The sequence below is a fragment of the Portunus trituberculatus genome, chromosome 23 (genome assembly GCF_017591435.1).
Source record: "Portunus trituberculatus isolate SZX2019 chromosome 23, ASM1759143v1, whole genome shotgun sequence".
NCBI classification, from domain to species: domain Eukaryota; kingdom Metazoa; phylum Arthropoda; class Malacostraca; order Decapoda; family Portunidae; genus Portunus; species Portunus trituberculatus.
In genome coordinates this window covers 10,019,770-10,039,769 of record NC_059277.1, presented here as the reverse complement: position 1 = coordinate 10,039,769, position 20,000 = coordinate 10,019,770, and the positions used below count along the sequence as shown (strand labels likewise).

At 42.1% G+C, this 20,000-nt stretch overlaps 1 protein-coding gene across 1 annotated transcript in view; it reads right to left on the bottom strand.

Annotated features, from left to right (window-relative positions):
- LOC123507618 (hemicentin-2-like) overlaps nucleotides 1-20,000 on the bottom strand; it is a 133,349-nt gene that overhangs the window by 11,862 nt on the left and 101,487 nt on the right. Inside the window, exons 8-9 of the mRNA XM_045260633.1 lie at nucleotides 9,625-9,769; nucleotides 3,220-3,353 (exon numbers count right to left, since the gene is read on the bottom strand). Of these exons, the coding sequence (XP_045116568.1) occupies nucleotides 3,220-3,353; nucleotides 9,625-9,769 (279 nt within the window). The remainder of the gene's footprint in view (nucleotides 1-3,219; nucleotides 3,354-9,624; nucleotides 9,770-20,000) is intronic.

Genomic DNA, 20,000 nt, shown 5'->3' with positions numbered 1-20,000 from the left:
CACACACACACACACACACACACACACACACACACACACACACACACACACACAGGTACACGCAAACAAACATTTTCGTTACTGGAAGGATAGCCTCTCGCACACACACACACACACACACACACACACACACACACACACACACACACACACACACACACACACACACACACACACACACACACCTACAAACATACATATAAGTCGGGACACTGAAAGGACACACGCACAGGCACACACAGGTTAGGTCAGAGCAGGTTGCAGTATATTCTCACAATGGCAGGAAGCTTTTACCAGCAGCTTATCCGGAGAAATACACGCAGAGACAAATGTACACTTGAGAAATACATGAACGCAAACGCAGCCACTCAAAGCCGCAAAGTCTCTCTCACACACACACACACGCACACACGCGCAAACGCACACACATATACGCGGAGTTACAAGAAACAAGTAAAAAAGAGAGGCACTATTGGTCGCAAAATTTGTCCACTAAAACGACGAAGCGTGTTGTGGGAGAGAGAGAGAGAGAGAGAGAGAGAGAGAGAGAGAGAGAGAGAGAGAGAGAGAGAGAGAGATGGGGGGAGTGGGAGGACAGAGCGAGCAAGGGAGGTGGAAAAGGTAGAAAGATAAATCAAACACAAATGCACATTTCGTCCACACACACACACACACACACACACACACACACACACACACACACACACACACACACACACACACACACACACACACACATACACAGGGAGCATAAAATCTGAGGCAGCATTCCATGTAACTCTTTGATGATCCAGAAACAAGACCTGCTGTTCTATGCCGCCATGTCAGATCTTTTTTTCTCTCTCCCTTACTATTGAAAAGTGGGACGCGAAGAACCTGTACCCACCACCACCACCATCACCACCACCACCACCACCACCACCACCACCACCACCACCACCACCACCACCACCACCACCACCATCACTACCACCATCACCACCCCCACCACCACACTTCACCAGCACCACCATCACCACCACTTCCACCTTCCACCTCCACCTCCACCTCCACCTCCACCACCATCTCTATTACTCTTAGTATCATCGAGAATTGTAGAAATAAAGGAATGAAACAAAAAAGAATTAAAGGAAGATAGAATAAAGCAAAAAAGAATAACAATCGTAATCACCATCATCATCATCATCATCATCATCATCATCATCATCATCATCACCATCACCGTTATTCTTCCTATCGCTCTGTCCATGCATTACTATCCTCATTATCATCCTTATTATCGTCACCATCTTTCTCACAACTAACACTGTCAACCTCATCACAATCACCATTAATATCATTCTCATTATTGCCCCTTTCAGCCACCACCACCACCACCACCACCACCACCACAATCACCATCATAATTAGTCTGCACTTGTGGGAATTATCATTATTATTATTTCATTCTCGCAGGTCAGCCATAGAGAAGGAAGCCACACACACACACACACACACACACACACACACACACACACACACACACACACACACACACACACACACACACACACACACACACACACACACACACACACACACACACACACACACACACACACACACACCGCAGGAAACCCAACGCTGAATATTTTCTGTATACCCTAATTAAATCGTCGCCTCTTGTTATCCTCCTCCTCACCTCCTCTTCCATTTTATCTTCTTGTTTTCCTCTTTTTATTCTCCTTTACAAAAAGACAACTTAACCTGACGTTAACTGACCAAAATTAAACTAAGCTAACTCTTATTATCCTTCTCACTTTCTCTTATTTTTCTTATCTTCTTGTTTTCTATTTCTCCTCTTCCACAAGCAGATGACCTAACCTAACCTAATGTAGCCTAAACTGACCAAAATTAACCTAAACTTGCTCAGTCTTCGCCTCTTGTTATCCTTCTCACTTTCTTTTATTTTTATTATCTTCTTTTTTCCTCTTTTTCCTCTCCCCCACAAACAGAAAACCTAACCTAACCTAACTTAACATAACCTAACGTAAACTAACCTAATTAACCTAAGCTAATTCCGTCTTCATCTCTTGTTATCCTTCTCACTTTTTTTTTCTTATCCTCTTGTTTTCCTCTTTTTTTCCCTTCACAGATAACCTAACCAAACCTAATGTAGCCTAAACTGACCAAAACTAACTTAACCTTGTCTTCGTCTCTTGTTATCCTTCTCACTTCTTTCCTTTTCTTATCTTCTTTTTTTTCCTCTTTTTCTCCTTCACAAACAGATAACCTAACCTAACGTAAACTAAACTAAATTAACCTAACCTCATGAAAACCGTTGTCTCTTGTTATTCTTCTCACCTCCTCTTCCTGTTTGACTGTCCTACTTTTCTTTTTTCCTTCACAAACGGATATCCTTATCTAATCTAACCTAACCTAACTTAATTAAACTGTCGCCTTTTGTTCTTCTCTTCCTCACTTCCTCTATCTTTTCTTTATCTTTCCATTTTTTTTCCTTTTTCCCTTCCACCAACAGCTATTGTTTGTTCTTTTGTGTATTCCTTTATGTTTTATTTAGTTTTTCCTTCCATCTTCTCCTTTCCTTCTTAATTATTAGTAGAAATATTGCTCTTCACTAGAATGATATTAAAAGTTGTTGAAATATATACAAACTCACTAAAAAGTCCAGTCTTTCCCTCATTTACCTTCTCTTTGTACTCCTCTCCCTCCTCTTCCCAAGTAAATAAGGACGTTCTCTCTCTCTCTCTCTCTCTCTCTCTCTCTCTCTCTCTCTCTCTCTCTCTCTCTCTCTCTCTCACACACACACACACACACACACACACACACACACACACACACACACACACACACACACACACACATAATCTTTCTCTCCTTCATTTTCATCACCTTTTAGTAACGTGTCTCCCTAAAAAGATATCCTAAAACCTACTACTCAGATCCACGTGGAGTCGCAAAAAGTCTATTGTTCTCCTCCTCCTCCTCCTCCTCCTCCTCCTCCTCCTCCTCCTCCTCCTCCTCCTCCTCCTTGCCCTCCAGCTCACGGTCCAAATAAAGACACAAACATGACGCACACTCCAATTTCACAAAATGGACAAGTTAACCCTAAGCTGGCACGCGGGGCAAGCCATTCTCATCCACCGCAATGAAAACCAAATAAAGAAAATGGGAGACCAGCACTTGCAGCAGGTGTCAGGGGAGACTGAGCTAACTTACGTTGTGAAACCAGGTGACGTTGTAGACGCTGGGGTTGGCTTGCAGGTGGCACACGAGACTCACGTTATCTCCCTCGCTCACTGTAATGTTGTCTCCATCCAGCCCAGTCGCCCTCAGCCTTGCCACGGGAACGACTGCGTGACGATAGAAGAGTTAGCCAGCAGAGTGACATTGGCGAGTTAGGTTAGGGTGAGGAGGAAGTAAGATTGGCAAGGAAAGCAAGAAGTTAGAGGAACTGTTGAGTAGATGTCAAAAAAGGGAAGAAATAAGTGAGGAAGAGAAGAGAGTTAAATTAGTAAGAGAGAAGGGAGGAATGATAAAGAAAAGGAGAAAATTATGACAGGAAATGGAGTGGAAGATGACTGTAAGGAAATAAAAGGGAATGCATAGGAAAGAGAAAATATAGAAGGAAGGAACAAAGAACCAGAGCGAAGGGGCAACAGAGGAAAAGAAGCAAAAAAGCAAGAGAATGGGAGGAAAAGAGAAAATTAAGAAGATAATGAGATGAGAATAAAAGAGCATAGAACAAAAAGAGAAAGCAATTATCAAAATGAAAGAGAAGATAAGGGAAAGAAATAAAAGAATAGGAAGAAGAAGACAAGAAAAATGGGAAAAGAAAAGAATACATAGAAAAGAGATTAAGGAATGAAGGGAAGAAAACAGCAAGGGAAAGAAAGACAAAATAAGACAAAAACAAAGGGAAGAAAAGAAGGAAAAAGAAACAAAGGACTAAAATATAAGGAAAATAGGGAAAAACGGGAAGGAAAACAAGAAGAGTTACACGAGACACTGCAGAGAGAGAGAGAGAGAGAGAGAGAGAGAGAGAGAGAGAGAGAGAGGAGCAGACGGAAAGGAAAAAGGAAGAAAGGAAGAGAATGGAGGGAGGTAAGACAAGTAGGAAAGGAGGATGAAGGATAAAGAGATCATGGGACAGTAGCAGAAAAGGAAGAAGAGAAGTAGAAGAAAGTAGAAGAAAGGAAGAGATTGGAGGAAGGCAAGACAAGTAGCAAGGGAGGATAAAGGATAAAGGATTGGAAGGAAGAGACGTAGGAGGAAAGTAGGAAATGGGTGAAGATAAGGAGGAGAGGAGACAAGATAAGGTAGAGAAACATAACAGAAAGGGAAAAGTTAGGAAGATAACGAAACTTACAAAAGGAAAATGAGACGTATCGGAAGAGAGAAGAAAGGAGAAAGAAAGGAAGGAAAATAGGAGGAAATAAAAGGAATAAAAGACGGAAAGAAGAAGAGGAAAGAACAGAAAAAGAATAAAGTAAGGAACGGAAGAGAAAGAAAGCAAGAGAGAAAGGGTTAGAGAGTAAGAAATGAAAGAACGACAGAGATAGATAGATAGATAGATAGATAGAGAGAGAGAGAGAGAGAGAGAGAGAGAGAGAGAGAGAGAGAGAGAGAGGGTGGGGGGCAAAGAAAACAAGGGTGTGAGAGGAAAGGAGAGTGTGAGTGTGTTCATAGTACAAGAGGTGTGAGGTTCTTTGTTCTGTCATTGTCGTCATAGTAGTAGTAGTAGTAATAGTAGTAGTAGTAGTAGTAGCAGTAGTAGTAGTAGTAGTAGTAGCAATAGTAGTAGTAGTAGTAGTAAAACAGCAATTGTTGTAATATCACCATCAGTTATCATAATAGTCTTCGTCATAGTAGTAGCATTAGCGGTGATAGTCGTCGTTATAGAAGTAGTAGCAGTAGTAGTAGTAGTAGTGGTAGCGATAGTAGCCGTAGAAATGGTACCACTAACAACACTAACACAACAGACCCAACACTAGTTATAATGATAGTACAATTAGTAACAGCAGTAATAGTAGCAGTAATAACAGCAGTAGCGGTGGCAGCGAAAGTGTTATTGGCATTAAATAATTCCTCTCTGTTTTGTTCCTAATCACTTTATGGCAGCAGGGACACGACACAGCAATGGCGCGTAATAATTCTCCCTGTTATTTGTTTCCCTTTTTTTTCGTTTCCATTTCCATACACGAGGCGAAGTGAAGGGAAGATTAAAACATGGGGAGTTAATCTTCGTAATTGCCACTCCAATTAAAAAAAAGACATTTCAAGGATCAGACTTCACAACTTTCACAACTTTGTTTTCTCTCTCTCTCTCTCTCTCTCTCTCTCTCTCTCTCTCTCTCTCTCTCTCTCTCTCTCTCTCTCTCTCTCTCTCTCTCTCTCTCTCTCTCGATATTACCTGTTTGTTTCTCTTGACATTTTCTCTCATTTCTTTTCTTCTCTTTTACTCTCTTTCCTCTTCTCTCCCTTATTTGTTTTCTCTTTTCCTCTTTCTTCTGCTTGTTTTTTTCTTTCCCTCTCTTTTCCTTCCTTTGTTTGTATTCGTTGCATCTCCCTCCTTCCCTCTATGCTTTTCTCTTTTTCTCTTCTTTTTCTCTTTTTCCTCTGCTTTCCTCTCTTCCTTTTGGTTCTCTCTCTCTCTCTCTCTCTCTCTCTCTCTCTCTCTCTCTCTCTCTCTCTCTCTCTCTCTCTCTCTCTCTCTCTCTCTCTCTCTCTCTCTCTCTCTCTTCAGCTTTCCTACTCTTTCTTTGGCCTCTTGTTTTCCTTTTTCACTTTTGCCTTTCTCCATTCTGTTCCCTCGTTCATCATCTCTCCTTTCCTCTCTTCCTCTTTCTCTCTTTCTTTTATCTCTTATCTCCGCTTTTTCTCTCCCCTCCTTTCATCGTTTTTGTTTTGTTTTGTTTTGTTTTTTTCCTTCTCCTCTTCTCTCTTCTCTCCATTTCCTTGCGTATTTCCTCTCTTTCTCTCCCCCTTCCCTACATTTTCCTCCAGTACCTCGTCTGCCTCCTCTTTCCTCCTCTCTTTCTCCTCCTCCTGTTTCTCCTATTCCCTCCCTTATCTAGCATTTTTCTTTACCTTTTTCTTGTTTCTCTTAACTGTTCCTTCTACTTTTTTCTTTCCCAATTTTCTCTCTTTTCCCTCCATATTTCTCTTCTATCTTCCTTGGTTTCCTATTTCATGTTTTATTTCTCCTTTTATTCTTTTTTCCTCTTTTTTTCCTTTTTTTCCATCATGTTTCCTTCTTATTCTCTCACTCTCCCGTTTCCACCTTTCACCGCTCCCTCCCCCTCTTTCATTTCCCTTCTTTTCCTTTCCTCTATTTTTTCCCCTCTTTCGTTCACGTTTGCACTACTGCCTAAACTCTCTCTCTCTCTCTCTCTCTCTCTCTCTCTCTCTCTCTCTCTCTCTCTCTCTCTCTCTCTCTCTCTCTCTCGCTCTCGCCACTGACAACTCTGCACAGTTCGCGGGATAAACTGTTCTCCCTTCCCACGTGATTACAACACTTTATACAATTGTTCATAGTTTAGTAATCGCCTCCCAAAATAGAATTACTATCGCACCCGCCGGCCGCCTCCTCTTTCTCCTCTTCCTCCCCTCCTCCTCCTCCTCTTCCTCCTCCTCTTCTTCCTCCTCCTCCGGTTTGTTTGCATCGAATATGGCTCCGGAAATAGATAAACTTCCCTCTCTTCAAAACTATACTGTGAATGAAAGGTTTCTGATTTTTTTTTTTTTTTGTTTATGTACGCGTGTGTGTTTCTCTTTTTTTTTTTCTAGTCGTGTATTTGTTGTTCATTTTGTATTGTAATGTGTTTTTTTGGGGTGTTTTATTTCTTCATTCGTTTGTTCTCTGTTATTAGTTGTTTTATTCTTTTTTTCTCTCTCTATCGTGTGTGTGTGTGTGTGTGTGTGTGTGTGTGTGTGTGTGTGTGTGTGTGTGTGTGTCTTTTGTTGCTGTTTTCATCGTCTTTTTTTTGTCTCTTTATTTAGTGTTTTTTTCCTCCACCTCCACCTCCTCCTCCTCCTCCTCCTCCTCCTCCTCCTCCTCCTCCTCCTCTTTCCACCTGTTCTCCGTCTTAATTTTCATTGCTTTCTTTCTCCTCTTTCTTCTTTTCCTTCGCTTCGTTATTATTTTCCTCATCACTGTTCTCTTCCTCTTCCTTTTTCGCTTTAATTTTCTTCTCCATTTCTTCTTACACTTTCCTCCAGCTTTAATTCTCGTTGTGTTCTTTCTTTTCCTTCTTCTTCTCTTCCTTCGCTTCGTTATTCTTTTCGTCATCACCATTCTCTTCTTCTTCCTTCTTCGCTTTTATTTTCTTCTCCATTTCTTGCTACACTTTCCTCCTACTGTTTCTTCTTCTGCCTCCTTTTCTTCCTCCTCCTCCTCTTCCTCCTCCTCCTCCTCCTCCTTCTCCTTCTCCCTCCTCCTCCTCCTCCTCCTCCTCCTCCTCCACGCCCCTTTAGTCTCAGTTTCAAAGTGGAATTACTCCTGCAAGTCTTCATGACCTTGTTTTTTCTTTTACTTCAAAGTTTCCTTGCGCATATACAGACACATAGACTGACGGACACACACACACAGACAGACAGACAGACAGACTGACTGACAGACACACGCACGAAACTCCTTAAATTGCCCACTGGCCTTCTGTATAACTCCCACATTTTCTGGCCACCTTTTCCACCTTGCCTGGCGGGGTTGGATTTTGCAGTAATTCCCCAATAAATACCTGAGCTTCAATTTCCGTCCTCCAGTGTAGCTAGGGACGTGGGAGGGGGAGGAGCGTCGCCACTTGGCTTGAGGGGCAAAGTATGTGTGTGCGTGTATTGAGTAGGCGTTGCTCGGAGACACTCACATGAAGACTAGTATTTCTGAGTTTCAAGCGCTTCGCTCTCTCGACCGTTACAAATATTTTCAAAAGTCGCTGAGTTGATTGATCTGGTTGCCAAGACTGCCCACTCGAAATTTTATTAATCTGTCACTAATCCTGTAGAAACACCCTTCGAAACCCGTGTAACTTCAACAAGCATTTTCAAAGGTTAGAGAAGATTAACCTAGTTTTCAAGACTTTTCCTTCTGTTATTTATGTGAAAATTTTGTTAATTTGTCACTAGAACCGTAAAAAAAAAATTTAATAACCCGTGTAAATTCACAACTACTTTCAGAGACCACAAAGATGATTAACGATGTTCTTTAAAATGTTCCTCGTCTTATAAATGTAGAAATCATGTTAATCTGTCACTAAAACCGTAAAACCTCTTTAAACATCGTATCATTTCAACTAGAACCTGTGGAATGTAGTCTTGGTGTGTCGCAGAGATATTAAAGTCTTATTTTGAAACACCACGACGCTCTCTCACCACGACTCACAGAGATGGTGAGCCGCGTTCCGAAGAGTGTTTCTCCTGTTGGTAATACTGAAATATTGTTAATCTGTCACTAACCACAAAAACACCCTTATAAATCGTGCCACTTCCAGCAGAACCCCTGGAATGTAGTCCCTGGAATGTAGTGGAGGTGCGGCGGAGATGTGTTTCAGAATATGGTTCATTTTGGGGGGAATTGGAAGGGGGTATTTCTCGCGCTCTGGATGTGAAAACTTTAAAAAGGACGGGAAAGTTTGCCTCCTCAATAATCCTCCAAGTGAAATGGATTACCGGCAATGAGGCTCGAGATGTCACACTGATAGAAAGGAAGGAAAGGATACGATAAAAAGAAGAGAAAAGAAAAAAGCGTAAGGGAAAAGAAATTCGAACCGATGTCTAATTATATTTATCGGTGGCAGGAGAGACAGGGGTGCAAAATTGCGGTTCAGTCTTAGGCCGTGTGGAAGATTACACTGGTCAACGGAGAGAGAAAGGTTAAGAGAGGTCACAGGAGGTCAGGGGTGGTGAAGAAAGGCCACATCTGGAAAAGGTCATCTCGTGTTTACTGTGAAAGATATGAGTGCGGGGGTCTTTAGGTCAGATTGTCTTACGGTGAGTTCAGATGAGGTCAAGAAATGGTCATGTTTAGTTAGGTAAGGTCAATATAAACCTACAACACACTCCACATGCCTTTACATTCTCACTACATACCGAACATACTCTAACATGGAAGACAAACACTCATATACACCCAACATGCCCACCATTGCCTCATTCACCCCAACATAACTCCACATATACCTCATCTACCCACCACCTACCTACCACCCACTACCCACATATATACTACCCACTGTGCATGGTTACAATGATGAAATGAAGTTAGTTAGGTCTCACCACATCCACTGAAATACTCCTACATACCCACAAACCACACCATCACATACCACTCCTAGAATCACTCACTTTTACTCATTAACCCTTTCAAAACTGCGACGCATTTTTATCATGAGTCTTCAGTATGATTAGACGGTTTCATTTACATTGATTAGATTTCATTTACATTAGGAAGGGTCTATGGAGGTCAGAAGATTAATGGCCACAGTCTTCACTATTTTAATCCCGACATGAGTTTCTGAAGCTGTATGAAATCGCCTAATAGTAACCAGAATAAATATGAAGACATGCCATGGTACTGAAGGCGTTAAAGTACCGTGAGGAACTCCCCACGTACTCTCAAATACTCACAGTGCACAGTAAGGGTGATATGATCTTGCAGGGCAGCCTGGGGAAGGTGTGGGCTGTGTGCTGAACAGGTGAGGGCCGCCCCATGGTCCCCCGCCTCTGGAGTGAGCACCACCTGGCTTTCGAGAACACCTGCCTCCACCACCACCTGCGCGGGGCAAAAATAGAGTCAATATAAAGTTCCTTGGACGTAATTAGCGGCTCCTGTTGCCAGCGCCTCCGAAAAGTGGCAAGGGAACTGTGGCTGTGTTTATTATTTTCTTTTCTCTACCCATTTTCTCTGTCTCTGTCTCTTTCTCTATCTCTATCTCTTTCTCTTTCTCTTCCCTCAAACGAATCTGCCTTTTTTTTCTTTTCTTTTCTCTTCCTTTCTTTTCTCTTTTTTTTTATTAATACTAGATTTACAACATATATTGGGGATTTGTGAGTTAAAGGGGATATTTTGGGTATCCTCTATCTGAAAACTCACCCCGCTGCTTGACTTAAAGTACTACAATGTTAATTATAAACTTAGAACTATACTCGTAATCTATAAGTGTCACTGTCACTCGCAAGACTGAGCCTCTACCACTTATGAAAGCGCCACTGTCGCAGACGAGGCCGACGTCTCTTACCTGAAGGTGTGTCACTGTCACTTATGAGGCCGAATTTGTATTTTGCACACTCGTGTCACTATCACGTATTTCACTTATCCACTGGTTCACTAGCACTTTGAATTTCTGGCCTCCGCACACTGCAACACTGAGGTCGTCCGGGCACTTGTCAGAGGCCAGAAATTCATTCCACCCTGTCCATAACTTTGTCTGAATTGTCTTTGATGGTGGGTGGAGTAAGAACGTGGGATGTGCAGGGCCGAGGGTGCTGCTGAGACGGCTCTAGTAAGCACCTCAGCGCGGCGAGGCGGGATGCAGAGTTCCTGAAGGTGTGGTGTTTTTTTCTTCCTGCACCTTGTAGAGGGTGGCGAGGCTTGCCACGTCCCTGCGATGCTGCAGGCTGTGCAAGCTGTGCAGGCCGGCCTGCTGCTCAGGAGGGCCATCCTCTATGAGTCGTTCCGCTCTCCGTTGTATTTTGTCCAGGACAGCAAGGTGGGAAGGCGCCGCTCCGCCCCAGGCAAGGCAGGAATACTCAAGGGAGGAGCGAATCTCGGCTTTGTACAGCAGTTCCCGTCCCCTGCTGTCCAGGAATCCTGACATCCTTCTGAGGCAGGCCAGCTTTCCCGCTGCTGTCCTGGCGAGCTGGGTGAGGTGAGCCTGGTAAGTCAGCTTGCTGTCAAACGTGACCCCCAGGATCTGCAGCTCCTGTTGAGGTCTCAATTGTTCCCCATTTAGGGTGGGGCGGATGTCATGTGCTGACCTGGACACCACAAGCAGCTGTGTTTTTGGGGAGCAAAGGACACCTGCCATCTACGTCCCCAGTCCTCCAGGCGGCGCAGCGTAGCATTGAGGCGGGCCGTCACCTCTTGTTCTTCTCCCGGTGAGAAGGAAGCGACAGGGTGACGTCATCGGCGTATGCGCGGGCGTTAGGAACAAGGTTAAGCAGGTCATTAATATATACGTTCCAAAGTAGCGGGCCCAGGACACTACCTTGAGGAACACCTGCTCCTATTGCCGCTGGAGAAGAGTGCTGCCCGTTGTGAACTACCCGCATCTCCCGCTCATGCAGGTAGTCGCGCAGCAACTCTAGCACGGCGCCGCCCACACCGGCCGCACGCAGTCGCTCTACCAGGCCAGAGGGCCACACGCGATCGAAAGCCCCGGCAATATCCAGCGCCAGGACAGCCGTGGGCCTCCCTGGTCCAGGGCATCACTCCACTCGTTTGACAGTAGAAGAGTGAGGTCTGCTGCCGAGCGAGCCTTCCTGAACCCGAACTGCCTGGCGCTGAGAAGATGCTGGCTGTCGAGGTGGGACGTGAGACGCCTGGCTATGATGCCTTCCAGCACTTTCCCCACCACTGACAGCAGGGAGATGGGGCGGTAGTTTGCTGCCTCCGATCTGCTGCCCTTCTTGTGTACTGGCACCACCTGGCTGGTCTTCCAGATTCTCGGCCACCTTTCTTGCCTCAAGATGGCCTCGAATAGTCTGGAGAGAGGTGTGCAAGCACATCAGAGCACCTGCAAGTAGGCGGGGACTTACTCCGTCAGGGCCAACAGCCTTGCTCTCCTCGAGGGCTGAAAGCGCAGCTCGCACTTCTCCCTCAGTGGTGGTGATTGTTGTCAGCCTGTCCCCTGCGACTACAGGGAGGGAGGGTGAAGCCTGGTGGGATGAGGGACAGTCATCTTGCGGGCAAAGTGTTGTGCCAGCCAGTCCACCTTCTCCTTGCTGCTGGTCAGGAGTTCCCCAGATTCCTTGAGGAGAGGGGATGGTGGAAGTTATGTCCTCTCCTTGTGTGTCCTTCACAAGGTCCCACCATTGTTTTGAGCCTATGTGGCCGCCCTCAGCTTCCTTTTCCTACTCTCCACCCACTGCTCCATGGCCCAGGCTTGGGTGGCTTCCATGTGGGCGGCGGCGTCTTTGTGGCGGTCCTTGTTCCTCTGCGTGGGGTTGCGCTTGTATATGCGCCACAGCCGGTATTTGTTGTCGGAGGCGAGGCGGCACTGAGGTCCAAACCACGGCTGATCTGAGGACCTCACTCTGTGTTGTTTGTGGGGCACCCACTGCTTCTGAGCCCCCATCAACACCTCAGTCAACCTCTCCGCCTGCTGGTCCACGTCTCCTTGCAGCAGGCTGGCCCAGTTTGTTGCCTCTAGGCAGCGCCGTAGCTGCTCCCAGTCTGCTTCTTCCCATTGCCACAGGGTGCGGGTGGACCTCTCGTCACGAGTCTTCTTGAAAGTTATCCTTGTTAGGATGGCCTTGTTAGGATGGCCACCGGGCCAAGTGGGGAGCAACATACTTCCTGTGGAGGCAGGTCCGCTATGACAGGGTCCAGTATGGAGCCAGAGCGGTGCGTGGGGAAGGAGACGTGGTTGTGGAGATTGTGGACTGTGAGTAGGGAGTCGAAGGACTGCTGTATTCCTCGTGGGTTGAGGTCGCCGATGATGATGACGTTGTCACAATGGTGAGTTGTTATGAGGCGGTCGAGGTTGGTAGTTATGTAGTCTTCTCTCTCTCTCTCTCTCTCTCTCTCTCTCTCTCTCTCTCTCTCTCTCTCTCTCTCTCTCTCTCTCTCTCTCTCTCTCTCTCTCTCTCTCTCTGACTCGTCTTTGTTTGTCATTTTCTCTATATCTCTAATTTTCTCTCTAAATCTGTTTCGTAACTTTTTGTTTCGTATTTTTTATTCATTTTTTCTCTTCTATCTCTAACTTTCTAATTCTGTTTGGTAACTTTCTAGAGAACTGTGTCTTTATTTATTGTTTTTTTCTCTCTCTCTCCCTCTCTCCCTTCTCTCTTCTCTATTTCATTGTGATTTCGTAACTTCGTAGAAAAGCTGGTGTCTTTATTTACTTTATCTCCCTTCTCTCTAACTTTCTAATTCAATTTCTTAACTTTGTAACAGATCCATTTAAATCTTTTCTTTTCTCTCTTCTTCTTTTATTTTTATTTCATTTCATTATTTATTATTTTCTGATTTTCTTTAATGATATTTCCTTTTTTCTTTATTTTCCTTTGAGTTATGTTTATTTATGTCTTTTTCTCTATCTCCCTCGTTCTTTCTCATTCTCCTTCTTAAAATCTTTCTCCGATTTTTCTAATTAAAGTAATTTTTCCTTGAATCGCGTCTCTATTTGCTCTCTCTCTCTCTCTCTCTCTCTCTCTCTCTCTCTCTCTCTCTCTCTCTCTCTCTCTCTCTCTCTCTCTCTCTCTCTCTCTCTCTCTCTCTCTCTCTCTCTCTCTCTCTCTCTCTCTCTCTCTAGCATTTTCTTCAATTACTTTAACGACAGCAATTTTTGTTTACTTTTTGTTTGTATCTATTGGTCTCATTCTTTCAAGAGGTTAGCGGAAGGGTAAGAAAGGAAAAAAGACAAGAAATATGGAGGACGTGGAGATGAGAGCAAAGAAGGAAGAAAGGAAAGAAAGGAAACGTAGAAGAATTAGCGGCATTTAAAAGAATAATTAATAACTTCATTTTAATTGGTCATTCATTCAATATTTTTAACATTACAAACGAAGATGAATTGAATATAAATGATATATTAGAGAGGGAGAGGGGAAAGCGAGCCAGAGAGAGAGAGAGAGAGAGAGAGAGAGAGAGAGAGAGTAATGTATATCAGTGGTGACAAATGGTCATTAGTATTATAAAACTTGTATCGAAAAACTTATTATCATCAAAGAATTATTGTAATTATCAAAAGATTTCGCTCTTTGAATACAAGGACCATTATTAGAGAGAGAGAGAGAGAGAGAGAGAGAGAGAGAGAGAGAGAGAGAGAGAGAGAGAGAGAGAGTTTTAAATAATGAAGGTTTTAAGTCTTAAGTAACAGAATTTCGAGTTACAGGATTCAAACTTATAGTGTTTTTAAGTAGTGGTGTTTTAAGCAATAAGCGTCTAACTTGTATGGCGTTAAGTAACAGACTTTGAATTGATAGAATTTTTCATGATACAAGTTTAATTGAGAGAGTATAAAGTGGCAAGATTGTTTAGCAGAGATTTAATACGAGTCTTATGTAACATTGTGGACTTGAAGTAGTGGGGGGTTTTAAGCAATAGGAGTCTAACTTTTGTAACTTGAAGTAATAGAATTTGAAATGATAGGATTTTTAATAATATAAGTGAAATTGAGAGGACAAGATTATGAAGAGATTTATTATTATGAGTCTTAAGTAACATAACGGATTTTAAGTAGTGGTGTTTTAAGCAATAGGCGTCTAACTTGTATGGCGTTAAGTAATAAGATTTGAAATGATAGGATTTTTAATTATATAAGTTTCATTGAGAGAACATGAATTGGCAAGATTGTTTTAGTTAAGAGGTCCAGTACGAGTTTGAAGCAACATCACTAATTCACCGCCACCTCGAAACACCCTTTGATGACAAATAAATAAATCCCAGAGCAATGCAATTCCCAGATATGAATTTATACTGATTCCTGCATTTCATTCCAACTTATCTTTTCCATTTCATTCTTTTTTTTTTTATACATGTTTTTTTTTTTTTGTAATCATGACACGGAATTTTTCGCTTTACCAGGAAACAGAAAAATGCTTGTATTTATTTTACTTCCAACCACTACCTGAAAACCTCCTCCTCCTCCTCCTCCTCTCCTCCTCCTCCTCCTCCTCCTCCTCCTCCTCCTCCTCCTCCTCCTCCTCCTCCTCCTCCTCCTCCTCCTCCTTTCCTCCCCTCACTCCCCTCTCTTCCTTCCTCTTCATCTCTCCCCTTTTCTTTCTCCATCCCCTCACTTAACACTCCTCCTCCTCCTCCTCCTCTTTCTCTTAACCCGTCTCTTCTTCCTACTGTATTGCTTACATTGAGAGAGAGAGAGAGAGAGAGAGAGAGAGAGAGAGAGAGAGAGAGAGAGGGAGAGACGCAAGAACATACCAAGCAGGCAAAACAAACCTAAAAGTAGAAACACAGAGAGAGAGAGAGAGAGAGAGAGAGAGAGAGAGAGAGAGAGAGAGAGAGAGAGAGAGAGAGAGAGAGAGAGAAAGAGAGAAAGCGGAAGACTGGGGATTTTAAAATTTTCTGTCTTGGAAAGGAAGAAAAATTGAAAACAAACTGTGAATAAAAATGAAAATATGTTTTGTTTATATATTTCTCAGATGGTTTGACAGAATTAAGATAAAAATTTTGCATCTTGAAAAAAAATATATAGATGGAGAAATTGTCCGATGGAAGTTTTATCTTGTTTCTTTTTCTTACTCCGTGCCTTGCAGAAAGAAAACACGAAACATATCAAAAATTTTCAACCTTTGCCTTTTTGGACTGTCATGTCTTGCTAATAAATTGAAAGGTTGGAAAAACAGTCAATAGGAAGAAACATTTTTTGCCTTTCGTCTTGGCTTTCTAGACTAAACGGTGAAAAAAGGAAAAAAAATGTAGAAATTAAATGTTTAAGCCCTTCAGTACTGGAACGCATTTTTACATTGAGTTTTTGGTGTGATGGGATTATCTTATTGATGTTAGGAAAAGATGTATGGAGATCAGAAAATTGATGGCCACAGTTCACTATTCTAACCCCTACAAAATTTTCTTAAGCTGTTTAAAACCACCAAATAGTGAGCAGAATGAATATGGAAACACGTCATGCTACTGAAGGGGCTAAGAATAATTTTGATATATTCACAGAAAAGTTGAAAATATTGAAAATTATAAACTCAATACAAAAGCTAAACTAAAAGATCAATAATTGGAATGAAATTTTTATCTTCGTTTGGCATTTCTCGAGATTGGATAATAAAACAAAAATCAATGAGAATAAAAATATTTCCTTCATTACTTTCACTGCTGGAGCTCAGAGGACGCAAAGCAACACAAATAAATCGAAAAAATAGACAGAAATGGAGAGAGGGAGGGAAGGAGGGAGAGGGAGAGAAAATTTTGTGTTTGGTTTGGGCAGTGTTGGGGAGAAGGTGATAAAGCAAATCCTCTGGGCTCGATTAAATGTGTGTGTCAAACAACGCTGGTCCATTATAGTTTAATGGAATTCAGGTCCCCAGGTTAGCCCTTCACTGAGTTATATGCTCGTAAAGAGTTTGCCCCGTCCCCTCTTGCTCCTCTTCCTCATCCCTCCTCCTCTTTAACCCGTCCTCTCCTTCTCCTCTTCCTTATTCCTTCTCAACGTTTATTCCTTATTCTTCTATACAATCTTCGTCTTATTTTCTCCCATTCTCTCTCTCTCTCTTTGTTTCATTCCCTCTTATTCTCTTTCCTTATCCCTCCTCCTCTTTAACCCGTCCTCTCCTTCTCCTCTTCCTTATTCCTTCTCAGCTTTTATCCCTCACTTCTAAACAATCTTCGTCTTATTTTCTCTCATTCTCTCTCTTTGTTTCATTCTCTCTTATTCCTCTTCCTCCTCCATCCTCCTCTTTAACTTGTCCTCTCTTCTTCTTCTTCTTCTTCTTCCTTATCCTTTCTCAACTTTTATTCCTTACTCTTCTAAACTATCTTCGTTTTCTTTTCTCCCACTCTTCTTCGTCTTTATCCTATTCCTTCTTATTCCTCTTCCTCATCCATCCTCTTTAACTTATCCTCTCCTACTCCTCTTCCTCATTCCTTTTCAGATTTATTCCTTACTCTTTTTTTCTTTTTGTCTAAATAATCTTTGTCTTCTTTTCTCTCCTTCGTGCTCTTTATCTCATCTCCTCTTATTCCTATTCTTCATCCTTCCTTTCTCTTGCTTTTTATTCCTTATCTTCACCTTGTTCTACTTTATCAACCTTTCTTCCTTTCTCTCCTCTTTTATTTAATTAATCTTCGTCTTCCTTACCTCTTTCCTTACCCCTCGTTGTTGTTGTTGTTTTTTTTCAATCTTCTTCTGCCTCCACAGTCTTACATATTTAATCTTCCTCATTTCTCGTCTTAATCTTCGTTTTTTTCCCCATTTCCTTCTATCTCTCTCTCTCTTCTTTCTGATTCTTTCTCCCATTAATCTTAGTTTCTCTTTCTCTTAATTCCTCATTCTTACTCCATTAATCTTTTATCTTGATTTTCTTCATTTTCTCCTCTCCTCTCTTCTATTCTCTTCTTTCGTTTTGATGATTTTTCTTCTCATATTCATCATCATCTTTCTCCTCTTCTTCCTCCTTCATTACATTTGTCATCTTTCTTGATACTCTTCCTCCTTTTATCTATTATTTTCTTCTTGTTTCTCCTTCTGATCCTCTTCGTCTTTCTTATTCCCATTTTTATCTTTCGTCTTCATCTTCCTTTTAGTCCATTTTTTCTTTCTCCCTTCTCTTATCCCTCATCTACCCTGTCAATCTTCCTCCTCCTCCTCCTCCTCCTCCTCCTCCTCCTCCTCCTCCTCCTCTTCCTCCTCTTCCTCCTCTTGATCTTAATTTCCCGTCCTCTTCCATTTTCAAGTGCTTCTTCCCGATCTTCTCTTCCTTCTCTTCCTCTTTCTCTTCTTTCTCTTTCCCTTCTGCATCGTCTTCCCCTTCTTTTTTATGTTGACAAGTACGTTCCCATCTTCCTCCTCCTCCTCCTCTTTGTCCTCATCCTCTTCCTCCTCTTCCTCCTCCTGCTCTTCTTCTTCTTCTTCTTCTTCTTCTTCTTCTTCTTCCTATTCAAACTCCTCTTTCTTCTTATACTTCTCTCTCTCTCGACAAACTCTCTTCTCTCTCTCTCTCTCTCTCTCCTCTCTCTGTCTCTCTCTACTATCTCTCTCTCTCTCTCTCTCTCTCTCTCTCTCTCTCTCTCTCTCTCTCTCTCTCTCTCTCTCTCTCTCTCTCTCTCTCTCTCTCTCTCTCTCTCTCTCTCTCTCTCTCTCTCTCTCTCTCTCTCTCTCTCTCTCTCTCTCTCTCTCTCTCTCTCTCTCTCTCTCTCTCTCTCTCTCTCTCTCTCTCTCTCTCTCTCTCTCTCTCTCTCTCTCTCTCTCTCTCTCTCTCTCTCTCTATATAGTCTCTCTCTCTCTCTCTCTCTCTCTCTCTCTCTCTCTCTCTCTCTCTCTCTCTCTCTCTTCTCTCTCTCTCTCTACTACTTTTTTTTCATTTCCTTTGAGAATTTTACCTGTCATTGTATTTCCCCTTCTTTTTTCCTTTCTTTTTATTGTTGCCTCCTCTACTATTTATTTTTCATCTGGCTGGAGTTATTGGTCTGCTTCTGGCTTTAATTTGAACGCTGCTGTTATTTCTTTCAATGTATCTTTACTATTTTTAGACAGGAACCCTCTGAATCTGGCTTACTTTTCTTTATTCTCTCTTCATGAGCTGCTTTGTGTGTCTATTAGGTAAGGTTACGTTAGGTTAGCTGCTACATACACTTGTCTAACTTGATTCTGTTCCATATTAGATAGGGTAGTTTTGCTTATATAAGGTTGTTGGGTTAGGTTAGGTTACGTTGGATTGGTTTATTTTAGTTACTACAGACATCTCTTAATTTTCTTTCCAGTCCCATATTTGTCAGCTATGATAGGGTAGGTAAGGTTAGGTTAGGTTACTTTAGGATAGGTTAGCTACTATAAATAACCTCCAAACTTAACCCAGCTCTATATGTGTAAGGTTAGATTAGGTTAAGTTGAGTTATTTGATAGAGACACTTATTACTTACTTGATCCAATTTCTTTATTAGTCAGTTAATATGCAGTGAATAAAGTACAATCGCTTGATTACGTAGATAAATTCCAGTCCCTTGATGATAAAGTGTTATTACTGACTCGATAATGAAATGGTACCTGCAATATAAAGAAGTTGATGCCGCTGTGTCAAAGTGAAGCGAAATAACAAATGTTTATGTTCGATGAATATTTGCGTGATTCAGAATACTCTTGACAAATAGAAGGTATTATCTGTTACTTTATAAAATACTCCATTGGCATTCAGTACAGAAAAGATGGATATTGTGGTATTATGATAGATTGAATAAGATGTAATTGCTTTTAAAGAATTAGATGTTTTATAACACCCTTGACAACCAGAATTCTAAGCCTTGACTTGATAAAATCTTTGACAGCCAGAATGCAATTGAATATGTCTTTTCTTATACATTCTCTCTCTCTCTCTCTCTCTCTCTCTCTCTCTCTCTCTCTCTCTCTCTCTCTCTCTCTCTCTCTCTCTCTCTCTCTCTCTCTCTCTCTCTCTCTCTCTCTCTCTCTCTCTCTCTCTCTCTCTCTCTCTCTCTCTCTCTCTCTCTCTCTCTTCTTACCTCATACAACACGAGTCCCTTGAAACACAGCTCAGGATCGCTAACCCTCCCTCGAGTCTGCCACACTCCAACACACTTACTCGCATCTCTAAGCTCCTGTCTGAGTTCTTATGCTTTCACTCTCCTGACTCCTTCCTGCTTCATAGAATCCCGATCACTTGATACACAGGTCACGCATGCCAACTTTGCCTTCAGATCGTAAGCCACACTACACTACTCAAGTTTGTATTAGTAAGCGCTGTAAACTTTCCTCAGCAGTATTATCAGAGGCCTCAGAAATGTTTAGTCAGTTTTTCATCCATTTCCTTTCCATATTGACGATGCAGTATGCTCAAAAGACTAGGAAGACTCGATTTTTTTATTCATAAACACTGTAAACTTTCCTTACCACCATAATTATCTGAGTTTCCATGGGTATTTTTCCCAGTGGCGATACAGAAAGCTTGTTTTATCACTAGAATCATAAAAACACCCTTGAAAACTCTACTAATGTCCAGTAAAGCGTGTTAGAAGTCGTGACAAGGCTTAAAAATGCTTAGTATCTCGGTATTTCTCTCTCTGAAAGCTTGTTGCATCACTAGAATCATAAAAAACACCCTTGAAAACTCTATTAACTTCCACTAAAGCTTCTTAGAAGTCG